The 12,443-nt window shown below is 40.6% G+C and overlaps 1 protein-coding gene across 7 annotated transcripts in view; it reads right to left on the bottom strand.

Moving 5' to 3' along the window:
* TLN2 (talin 2) overlaps positions 1-12,443 on the bottom strand; it is a 132,286-nt gene that overhangs the window by 39,838 nt on the left and 80,005 nt on the right. For all 7 annotated transcript variants that reach the window (XM_058846577.1, XM_058846572.1, XM_058846574.1 and 4 more), the window contains 9 exons: positions 11,277-11,411; positions 10,224-10,352; positions 9,496-9,598; positions 9,195-9,403; positions 8,269-8,388; positions 7,251-7,448; positions 5,849-5,988; positions 3,046-3,139; positions 102-191 (listed from right to left, as the gene is read on the bottom strand). In XM_058846577.1, coding sequence (XP_058702560.1) covers positions 102-191; positions 3,046-3,139; positions 5,849-5,988; positions 7,251-7,448; positions 8,269-8,388; positions 9,195-9,403; positions 9,496-9,598; positions 10,224-10,352; positions 11,277-11,411 — 1,218 coding nt within the window. The remainder of the gene's footprint in view (positions 1-101; positions 192-3,045; positions 3,140-5,848; positions 5,989-7,250; positions 7,449-8,268; positions 8,389-9,194; positions 9,404-9,495; positions 9,599-10,223; positions 10,353-11,276; positions 11,412-12,443) is intronic.

Here is a 12,443-nt window from a genome sequence, read left to right as displayed (position 1 = left end):
GCTATAAATACTGACACCTCTAACCTTCAATACGCATGTGGAAACTTCTGAAAATCCAAACACACTTTATAACTGACACAGAGGTAGGAAAAAGAAATTACCTTTGAGTTTTCCATTACACCCTCAATACAATCAAAATATGAGAGATCGCTCACAGGTTCATTTGGGTTATCCAGCATTCCCTTAACTGTCTGAAATAATGAAAGAAACTGATTATTGACAGAGTCTGAAATACTGAGCTGAGAAGAACACACACCATCACACCTATCTGGCTTATCCCAGTGTAATCTTACATGTTTGTCTCTAGCAAGCAGCCAAAGCTACATAATCCCTAAGGGTGTGCCATGCAGGAAACTGCACCTGACAGGAACTGAGCTGTGGGAGCTCCATGTTTGTGCACCACAAATCTCTTGGAAATTCAGGTTTACCTCGTGTTTGTGATGATTGGTATATGGTCAGAGATGCTCAGCTTGACATGAGGCAATCTGGCTTTCTGTCAGGTATCAACAGTGTAACACATGTTTTCAGTACTATTTTAAATTTCATAAACAAATTTAATGGAGTGATAAGAAAAACAGCTGCTGTTTGTTGAGCACTGTCTGGAAACTCTAAGGGTTACTGAACTGAGCACACATCCACCACCTGCCTGCCCCCCTACAGTGTCAACAGATTCCCCCAACAAAGGAAAATTTTCTGTCAGGAAACTACATATAGTTGGGTTTAATTTATTTTTCTGAGGCAATTCTGAGTCCTGAAAATAACAATGTGACAATCAGCCATATATTCATTGAGAAGAATGAATGCAATTAGATAACAAAACTTGTAAAAAGCTGCAAAATGCAGGAGGCTAATTCATAAACACGTGTAACGTATATTTTTTCAAATTTTAAGGAACTCTATTTTACTGCCAAATATAATGCAGGAAAGACTTTTAGTCCTTCTGATGAAAGTGAAATCAATTAAGTAGAGAAAGATACTGGAAGCTGTATCTTGACAATTGCTTTCCACCTAAAGGAAATCAAGGCATGATTTTAAACACTGGGACTTTTCCTGTAACCCACCTTCTAAGATGTTATAGAAACACCCACAGTATTTTTAACAGCTCACCTATTGCTGTGTAAAAGTTTGTCTTAAAGCCTTATAGCAGTAACAAAAGAGAAGGTGAAGGTGTCTAGAAAGCAATTTCCAGTTGTCTCCTCTGTGTGTCAGTTCTCACTGACATTGCAGCATGTCTTCATGTTGTGTTCTATTAAATAACTTGGAAAGCAAACGAGGTTCCTGCTGCACTTACACTGCTCTGGAGACAGAGGCCCTCAGAACATAAGGAACAGAATGGCAAAATACAAGCCAGCACAAACTTCCCTTTAACATACATTTGCAATTACTGCAAACCCCATGGCACTCTTTCCAGCTCCAATTCTGGGCAAGTTTAGCTACCTCATTGAACGTTAGAGAATAAGGCTGTCTCTAAAACCAGTTTTCCAGAGTCTCCAAAGAAGACCACAGAGACTATTGGTAGTCTATCAAATCCATGCTGAGAGATACTCTTTCTACAGAAATAATAATTTTTAATAGTTAAGGAGCCCTGGAAAGACTAGGAATAGTGTATGATTACTTCAGGAAATGAAGGGAAGAGGCAAAATTTTAATCACTGTAAAGAGAAATTAAAAGTTAAGACGTCTTAAACTTCATTGGTTCCTCCAGTTACTTTGATGTGAGTCTCCAGTCTAATTTCAGGACTGTTTGCTTTTGCCTCTGTTTCCCTTTTTCCAGAAATGAATCTAATTCCATATATCCAGGCCTTTCTCACTAACTCTCTCTAGGAAATTCAAGATGCTACAGATCTTCCTTCTGCCCTTTCCTGGCCCTGCTCACGATCCATGCCAGCATGTGCAATTCTGTGCTATTGGCACAGAACCCTCTGCAAGGGCTTTTTAAGGCTACATTTCTCCTCTAAGCTCTCAGTTTTCTGTGGCCCATTAGCTGGAAATTCACCTTTCACATCCCTGCCATTTCACAGATCTCTCCCCATTTCAGTCTTTCAGGAAGTCCTGAGAAACAGCACTTCATTCCTCCTGCTTGCTCCTTTACCTTACAGCCTCATTTCCTGGTTTCTATTTCTACTCTTTGGATTTGCTGCTGCCCCCTGTGACCAAGGAGAGAACACTTATGAAGCTGAGAATTCAGAAGGACAAAGTGGCTCCTAGGGGAACTCCTGTAACATTTTGGGACAATAATCATGGACACACATCCTAAGAAAACTCACAATATCCTGGAATGCCCTGCAATGACTTGTGTATCCTTGTGATACTAAGGGCTAGAAATAAAACTAAAGGCTAGAAATAAAAAGTTTAATGGTATTTTATTGTTCTTGACACAGGCCAGTCACCTCTTGAGGTTTTGACCTTGACAGTAAACAACAAAAATCTAGTTTAAATTAAAAGCTATTATTTCCTACTACTGGAAGTGGCCCTGTCTGTGATCAGTGGATGTCTTTCAACTGACCCATGATTTAGCCAGCCAAACCTTTCACTCAGGATCAAGAATGTACCTTGCAAGAGCCTGTATTGGCATGCACATCGTATCAGTTTGATAGGGAAGGCAGAAACAAGGCATTAAAAATCTACACTAAGAAAGGTCAAGGTAGAAGATGGCAATCATCATCCTAAAGTGGGATGTCAGCAACAGCATCTTGCAAGTGGAAAAACCAAGATGTTGCAGTTCCCTCCAGTGCACTGGTGGTAGTAGAAATGTCCATCTTGTCATGATTCTTCCTTAAGTAAAAATAAGTATGAGTAATAGGGACTAAAGTGTATCTTTGGAGGGCAGGAAAGAGGAGATGGGGACAGGGTAGCAAATTTCATTCTGGCCTAACCTACAAGATGTTTACAATGGGTTCCATGCTCACCTTGTACACAGTTAAAATTCCTGACACAGATATCAAGTGAGAAGACAGTAACAGGAGCTATTCAGACAAAGAATATAAGGGAAACAAACATTTGGGGACCACTTTTATTTATAAGAACTTTTGAAATATAATAATACCTCCAGTTCTCTGAGTGCATTATCACATTCCTTCTGGCCAGGAGCTTGTTGGGTGCACAGTGTGATGAGCTGGTTTATACTCTCAGTCACAGCTCTGGGGAGAGCAGAAGGAAAAAAGGTGGATTTTAAAGTTGAACTATTCCTCTTAGTAAAACTTTTGTCATTAACTGTATACTGCATAAAGATATAAAGCTTGGATCTTCTCCCACATGGCTGAGCCCAGCAGCCAAACTGGTGGCACCTCTGGGAAAACACTGGTGAGGAAGGACAGAACACATCTGGCAGCAGGCCAAAGGCAAACATTTTACATTGGCACAGTGACGTAGTGCAGCTGCTAAAAGGTATTTCAGCACTTCTCCAGGTCTGACATTAACTGAATCATTTCTCAATTACCACCCCAGAAGCCCTAAAGGATACAGAAAAAGGTGTCTGGCATGGGAAAGTGTTTGAATATAAATTATATGTTATTTACCTTTCTCTAACAAAGTCTTGTGTCTTGTCTGACATACTGTAATACACACAATCCTGCTATATGTCTCTATAGCCTTTTAGCAAATTGGTTTTTTCTCTTCAATTAATAACTGATATTCTCCCATAGGTTTATAGCCACAGAGAACAAGTTTTGCAAAGGCATTATGTTCCTGTGGGAGTTCACAGCTCTTGGACACAGGCTGAACCTGACATACAACAGCCAATATCTGTCTTCCTGAAGAGTGCTTTGACAACAGGCAAAATTCATCATAACTACACATTTTACACTCATGACTAACAACCCAGAAAGTAGCATCTAGAAGAAGAGAGAATCAATGAAATTGGAGTGCATGGAGAATATGCTTTCCTCTGGCCTTGGAAACGGAATGGCATTTTTATTACATTCCCTTTCAAAAAGGGAATAACTGATACTGATAACATATCAGTAATGTGATTACCTGGATGGATGGTATCCCACTGTTACAAAAGGAAACAGGATGTGTTTATTACATTTAACATGTTCATGCTAAATTCCAGGGCAAAAAGAATGGAAACTAACAGACATACTTGTTTAACTGAGACTCCTACCCCTTCCAGCAGCTTTAGTGTCCTTGTGAAGGACCTGATGTTCACCTGCTGAACATCAGTGATTTCTGTGCATCAGAAAAATATCATTGCATACAGACACAGGAATAAATAACAAAAATTGAAAGTTCTGTTCACTCCCAGAAGAACTTCACACAAAAAAATATCTTGTCTGCTATTGATTTTAATCTGAGACACAATTCATACTGAATCAGAAAATATCAGCAATTGAAGGGAGAGAATAATCAGCTTTATAGAGGAGGTTACATGGTCTCACAAATTTATTATTACACACCTCTCCCAGGAATCCATCCTGTGTACAAACATTACTCTGAAAACCGTTTGGCCACAGAAAAACAGGAAAAACCAGGAAGGTGGCTCCTCAAACACCTATGCCAGAGTGGAGGAGGACTGCTAGGACTCTAAAGGCCACATCTGTTTTCATCCAATTCTACACACAAATACTTGGACCCTGCAGGGAGCTCAGCCAGTGCTGCAGACCTGTCAGAGGTGGTTGAGAAAAATGCCTCCACAAGGAAGACAAAGCTACTGAAAAAGCTGAAGTGTCTCTTACAGCTGCTGCAAATGGGGAAGAAAGCAAAACAACCTCCAGATTAATCACAGTACCACAGATGATGAGAGAAAGATGAGCAGAAAAGCTGTCTTATAATAAGGAAGCTGTGCCTCTTTTTTCATTTTCATGAGAAGAGATAAAGTAAAAATATTTGACCCTGACTGTATCATAGCAGGGAAAGAGAAGAGAGCCCTGGCATGCTTGTCACAAGCCAGAACAGAGGATCTGCAGAGGGATCTCAGTACAGTACCTCCTCAGCACCTACAACACAACCTGGTGCAGTATTTGTGTCACACAGGTACGTGGTGTCTGTGTAAGGTCTCACACATGCACACACACAGAACAGTTAAAGGCTCAACCTGGCTCACCTCCCTTTCTCTATTAGATACTTCCACAGAGGGAATACCAACCTGGCAGGACCTTAAAACTACCTGGATTTCACTGGGGTGAAATTCCTCTACACTCCAATCAGGACTGCTCCAAGCCTAAAGCAGAAATCCAGAGCAGTTTGATGCTGCAGCAGTAACAAAATCTCATGTGACTCCTTCACTTTTAAGCAGCCTGTCTTTGGTGATCTATAATTTTCATAGATGCTATTTATTTCCAGGGAGATAGGAGAGATGTAATTGTTTTTAAACAAAATACAACGAAGTAAAGTAGCATAACTTTTTAAGAAGCTCTTTACTGAGAGAGTGGATTTATAATCCTTAAATTAAGGGTATGCTCCATTGAAGAAATGTAGCATCTAACCCTTTCAAGCATTCCTGATCATACACACATGCACACTTTGATAGGTAGCTATGATTTTTAAGCACATTTTATCTAAGAATATTATTCAACTTCTTTTCTTTCAGGGATTGAGAGGCTTAATGTTAGCTACTGCCTTGTCAGAACAGACAGTGAGGAACCAGGACATAAAATACACTGGCTCCTTGCAGAAACCAAGACAACTCTTCAAATGCTGGTTCCTATTTCCACCAAGGCTAATAAGCTATACCAGTTGAGGAACTACTCCAACATAAGCAATTCTTCTCTGGCCTACTTCCATTTAAACAGAACTACAGGTTCCAACCATTCAGGTAATTGTCAGTGGAAGAAGAATATATAAGCACAATATAAATACCACAGAGAAAATCAAATATCCCAGGAAAACAGCAAGCAACACACCCTTACCTTGCTGCTGCTGCTAAGAGGTTCTTGGCATTAGGAGCTCCAGGATCAACAGACAGAGACTTGGCAGCCAGTAACAGCTTGCTGGAAGCCATAGAGATGCTCTTGAGGTTACCTATGACTTGAATCTGGTCCTCTTTAGTCTGGAAAGCCACAGCAGCGTAACATTAAGTAGAAACTTAGCAATCCAGAGAGTGTGCTAAAACCACACCATGGAAACCCAGTTTGTTTATCCACCTGAAACCACTGACATATGTGAGCTCAGAGAAGGATGGCCCAAGCCCCTGTTCACCCAGACAGGTGCCTCTAGCTTCACTTACAGAACAGAAAAAGACCCTTACAACAAATAGCTTGGCTTCTAACAATGGCAGTATTCACAAATGAGCAAGGGAGAAACTTCACTACTTGTTGAACAATGCTTTTGTTGTTAAGACTCTTATGTGTCTCTGCCTGGCACAACTGCTTCACATTATTCAGTCAGTGCATGCTCTCTGAATTCTGGCATCCTTTGTGCAGCCCGCAGGCTCTCTAGCATCTAGCTGGGATTGCTCACATAAAAATATCCTCCAGAAAGTCATCTTTCCCAAGAAAATCATTTCTATAAGCTACTTTGGTCAACATTCTGACTTGGACATTCTGTTTCTCATTTGAAGCCATTGCTTGAAATGGGAAACCTGTATTTAAATACAGTTACAGAAAAATATTGCATCTTCTCAGCAAACACCTGTGACTAGATTCTTCTGCTAATGATCAGTAGAAGTGAACCCATTTCTCCTAACAGTCTGTTCACAGTTTTATCTAAAGAGGTTGCATATTATTAAATTGATATGAATAGTTTCTACTCTGTATTTACTAAATTCTACTTCCTTCCTACCCTGACATTTTACTAGACACCAAAATTACCTGGTATTGCTTTTGTTCAGGCCAAATAATTACACACAGAAGGCCTTCTCTTTTAATAAGATGGTTAACATGCCCTGTGTCAGCAGGATAAGCAAATTCACAAGGGCCACAAGGTCATCAGCAGCTGGATTCTCACTTCAAGCAGCCATCTGCAGGATCATTTCTACCTTTGCCTTCACAGAACTGCCTCAAACAAAACATTCTAAAAGAAGCAACCCTTTCCAGAAGCTGAGGTCCAGCACACCTTTATACCTTTGAAGCTCAAACTACAGAGCTTCATATGAAGTCATATTTCTGACTGGACACAAACAAATACCAACATCCTGTGGAAGATGCAAATGCTGAGTTCTCTTCTTTCCAGATAACCAGCTCCAGATGATTCCCTCACAACAAACATCTCCTCACACACCAGCATGCTGTGCTGCACTGTAATGCTGCATAAACAGTGTACTGCACTACCAGAGGTTATGGCCAAGATTATGCCTCAAGATAAAGATCTTACTTGTGCTTGGCCAGCCATTTCAATACCAGCATCAAGAAATTCATCAAAGTCATCACTGAATTTCCCAGAGGCTGCAGCCAGCTCCCCACTTTGGCCCCGTGTAGCATGGACAACTTCTCCAGCTGACTGATTCAGGTCTGCTGCTGCCTGGTTCAGTTCACTCTGAGCTTCTTGAAATGACTTAGAACTTGGAGGTAGCTGGAAGACACAAAGTTCAGTATTTTATTGTCTGTCACATCACACCAGCCTTTCATGGCTGGAGAGTTCAACACACGCTGAGAATACCAAATGCAGCTGGAACTATGGGACAGCTGTCAACCAGAAATCTGTCCAGCAACTTCTGCTTCTTTCAAGAGACAGACAAGTCTGTAAGCTTTCCAAGGGACACAAGTATTGGCAGCTCTTCAGAATTACTCTAAACTCTCTCTAGTAAACCAGTTTGATTAAAAAATCCTGGGTTTTATCAAAAGGCATTGCACAAACATATGAAAATACAATTCCTCCTTCATTCACAGGATAGCAAGGTCAGTGATGGATGCAGAAAAAAACAGCAGTTCAAAACAGTATAAACTTCTGGCAAATGGCCACCACAAATAGTTTTTTTTTTAAAATGAATGCAGTTAAAGTAACAAAATTCTACTCTTTACACAAAGTGACCAAACATTTTTTGACAGATCACAATGCTCCTTCAAGTAAAGTGAAGGCTTCTAGGTGCAAGATGAACTATAATTTCCTAATGAATGTTAATTCATAGTTGCCATTTTCAAAACCAAAATGTTAATATCAATTTATGACAGCTTTAACATTGCCTTCACAAGTCACAGAAACATTTCACCTTGCCCATAAAACTACAAAAATGCTATTTCAGTCTACGTAGCAGCTGCCTAAAGGTGCATAAGCTTAAAGACAGCTTACATGAAGTATATTCAGGGCACATTTACTAAATAACGATTTGACACGTGGGGAACCCAGATCCGCAGTTTTCTAAAATATATTTCCACATTAAAAGCCATCTTACCAAATCAACAAGGAGCTTCTTGCTGGATTCCCCAATACTCTTTAAGGCCACATCCACATCCTTTTGTCCAGGCAGACAATTCACACAGTTATTCAAGGAGTGAGACACTGCTTTTGCCACCTACAACACACAAGTGAACACATTCACATTGAGAGGCTTAAGTGCTCATTAATTGGAGGCACAGCCTCTACTCCACAGCCAGCAATTCCTACTTTCTGACCCTTACAGGAACATTTTTGAGGCTTGCAGCTTTCTCAGTTTGCTGGCCTGCAGTCTTTATTTAGGCTCATGCATGTCACAGGATAGTGTTGGAGGGCAGCCCCACAGCTGCTCCTGGAACTTGGGATAAAGGCTGCAGCACTGCAGATAAGGGAATGCCCATGAAGTTATCTGTATGCCAATCACAGAAATTTGTTGCATGCCACTTTGTAAAAAGTTCTGATTAAAACAAAAGGTATCTTCATAAGAAATTATTTACAATGCAGACCAATTCTAGAACTTTTCAAATCAGTAAAAAAATAACCTGTCACTCCTAAAGTATTCAAACATACTGGTGCCACAGATGAAGAAAACATGCACTCACTTTTTGAATATAACATGGATATAGGTCTTCTATTTGAAAATTATAATTTTAATGGCTATCTCCCTTTTGCAGTCAAGAAGCCTTGTCATATATGTTGTGGGTAAAAGCACAGAGCTGCATTTTTGTATATTTTTCTAAGAGATGACTAAAATACCATACTTTATAACATCTGCATTGTTTAACATAGGCATGGTGTTACTGTCTGAGAGCTGTTGAAGAGAACAGAAAGATGCCATACCTAGCAGCCTTATTTTCTGTCATTGCCTCTCCTTACTTAATGCTCATTTGGAGTAAATTCACCAGGTGTCTGACAAATCATGCAGCTGCTCAACTCCCAGCTTACCTGGGCTAATCTCTGCTGGCTGTCTGCATCCCCTGGGGCAGCCAGGGCCTGCTTGGCCTCCTGGATCAGCACAGCAGAGCCTTCCATGACATCCCTGGCTGAATCCAGCATCGCGTGGGCTGACGCAGGGTCAGTGGTGGACGCTGCAACCCCTCGTGCTGCCTGAGCCAAAGTCTTCAAGGCCTGAGCAGTTTCTCTGGCAGCAACTCCTATGGTCACATTTCACCAAGGAATAAATACTTTTATCAAGTATTTGATGGAAAGCATAGACTCCACGGAGCCATTATGAATAAAATAGTACCTGTGTAGTGCTCGTTGCCCTGAGCAGCACAAGTTAACAACTGGGCCATTGAAGAACCAACTGCTTTGGATGTGCTTCCCAGGTCCTGAGTGCATTTCTCAAGCTGCAAAAAATTGCAAAGGACAAAATACTTACTTTAAGCTCAATGAATATACACTTCATTTTAAATAGGACTAAAAAACTCCTCATTCCAAAAACCTAAACTTTCACCTCAGCTACTGAATACACACACAGTTTCTCTGTAATCTGACTAGCATGTTTTCCCTGTTCAGGATAAAATAAATGAACATATTAGGTAGTGCAAACAATAAAATTATTTTATAATTAGCAATGAAAGTAAATGCCCTCATCTAGGAAGGGCTTTTTTCCACTTCCCCCCTCCCCCAAATAAACCATTTCACTTTCTAAGCCTACTACAACTGGCTGTCCTGAGTTCTCATCATTGTCACAATTCAACAGAAATTCTTTTTGACAAGACCAGAACATTACTGCTACCAAATTGTAATCTTCACAATAGAGAAGGAGGCCCTACACTCCTATGAGTAACTCTACTACAGAACATACTGTTGGTGTAGTAGTAACATATACTCTTAAAAAGAGAATCAGTACAAAATCCTATCAGCATCATCATTATCCAAAGCCTCATGACTTGTTTTGCCTCTAATATTCAAGTTTTTTAACAGCTAACTTTGTTTGTTTTTAAATGAAGAACATCCTTCCTCAATTACAGTTTCTCCTGGGAGAGGTTTTAACTGTCCATCCACAGCTGCCATCTTCGCATCTTGCAGTTCATTTTTGAGAGTCTGGACTGTATTCAAAGCAGAATCAATTTCCATTGGGCCACAAGCTTCATGAGCCTATTCAGAAATCAGATCAGTACCACTGTTAGCAGCTGTACACAACTTTCAGAAACAGTAAATGCTTCAGATCTAATCTCCCCATCCATATTATTTCTCTTCCTACTTTAGAGGCCATTGTGAGCCCTCTAAGTGTTATAAATCATGGATTCCAAACTCCTGAATAGTATTTTCAGTCTGTGAAGAGAATAACACTCTGCTAAGAGGCACCAGGGGAATGAGGTGCACTTGGTTTGTGTACATGTCCCTTCACAGCAGGCAGCCCAGGGACTGGGAGAGTAACTGCAGCACTCTGGACTTCCCCTCTGACCAATGGCCTCGCTGTGCATCATGACCAAAATCACACTGACCCCGTGATGTGGCACCCCACATTCCCAGTGTGAGATGGAAATTTTAGCATTAGCTCAGGTGTAGCCACCTCAGTGCTACAATCCCAGTTTCAGACCTCAGTGTATACACACAAAAAATATCAGACTTCCCACTTGCATTTTTTTTAAGCCCTGACATAATTCAGAAATCTGTGTGTGAAACACAGCCTCTGCTCCCCTGGATTTTGGAGAAGATGATTCCAGTTATTTCAGCAGTAAGCACCACAGAGCTGTAGCTAGGTTCTCACTGGTTTGGGGAGGCACAAGAGGTGTTCCCTTTTCCCTGCTCTCCCTCAAATGTAACAGCAGCTCAGAGTCTTGATGTGCTGCTCTCTACACTCTGCTCACGTTTGTCTGGTATGGAAAGGGCAGCATAAGCTTTTTCAGTTTTCTTGTCACTTCTCCCTCCCCTTCCTATCATACAGAGGCCACCTGGGAGTCTGAGCAATGTGTGCACAAAATACAGCAGTGAGAGCACTGCCTCAGCATGAGCCATTCCCTCAGGAGAGACAAGAAGTTCTCTTGTTTTAGCTAATTAAAACCAGTATTTACCTACCTTCTGGGAGGCAGTTCGTAGCTCAGCTAAGCTGGTAGCAAGATTCTTTGCACACTGACTGAGCTGCATTGCTGCTGCTTGATCAGTCACTGTGGGGACAGCAGCTTTAGCTGAAGCCACCATTTTACTTCCAGGCTGTTCAAAGAACAACAGTGACAGTAAAAACAATTGTTTTTACCAGCTCATTTCCTTTAAAAAAGGCTTAGGATTGAATAAACAAACTGCTTCCTTCACTCACACACTCATGAGGTTTCTAGATTTTTCTTTAATGGCTAGCACATTCCTGCTCCTTAAGCTGGAGCACCCTGTCATAATTCTGTCACATTGCCAAGCCCTCCGCAGCAGGACTTATCTGTGCTTTACTGGGACAGTGACTACCCCATTGGTTCTGATATCTGCCCAAGGCCTTTGAATACTCATGTAGACTACTTAAAAACACTGAAATGTGAAATTTTGCCATTCAGCATTCATGTGGTACAATCAGGTCAAGGTGGCAGAGACAGCAAATTTCTATGTTTCTAAATATTAACCTCAGACAAAATTCTATGAAATTAAAATTGTAATTCAAGCAATGCCTCTAGACAGAGATTACTGCTAGTACAACTAAAAACCTTTGCTGATCCTCATCATCACTGCTGTACACACACACAGCCACAGGGGAGATGGATCAATCATGTGAATCACTCCAGAGGGAATCATAGAGCAAATACTTAAACAGAGTGAGAACATGGTTTGTGATCCCTCTGCCTACACAAGACCATAAAAACGTGCTAACAGCACATTTAAAGCAAGAGTAACTGATGCCAAATAATGACCATGCCATTACACAGATTATTGGTTTCTGGTGTTGTTTCTTGTTAATAATAAGCCAATAGTTGCTATCAATAATCAATATTTTATCTTTCTATTTTAAGATGCTTTAGAAAAAGCACACAGTCAAATTTTGTGTTTTTTCCAAACCATCAATCTAGATCTATTATGCAGGTTAATATCTAAAAAAACCACACACTAGTACTCCCTTTTATTTCTGAGGAATTCTGAAACTTGTTGCTGCAACACTGCCTAAAAAGGCTACAACAGCCCGTCACGTAGTCAGACTCAGACCTCTGCTTAGAAAGATGCTAAATTCTCTATATTTTTTTTTAAACTCTTTCCCAGAAGGCAAGT

This window comes from Poecile atricapillus, chromosome 11 (assembly GCF_030490865.1).
Source record: "Poecile atricapillus isolate bPoeAtr1 chromosome 11, bPoeAtr1.hap1, whole genome shotgun sequence".
In the NCBI taxonomy this organism is placed as follows: Eukaryota; Metazoa; Chordata; class Aves; order Passeriformes; family Paridae; genus Poecile; species Poecile atricapillus.
Note: the sequence above shows the minus strand (reverse complement) of the source record. Positions and strands in the feature narration are given on the sequence as shown.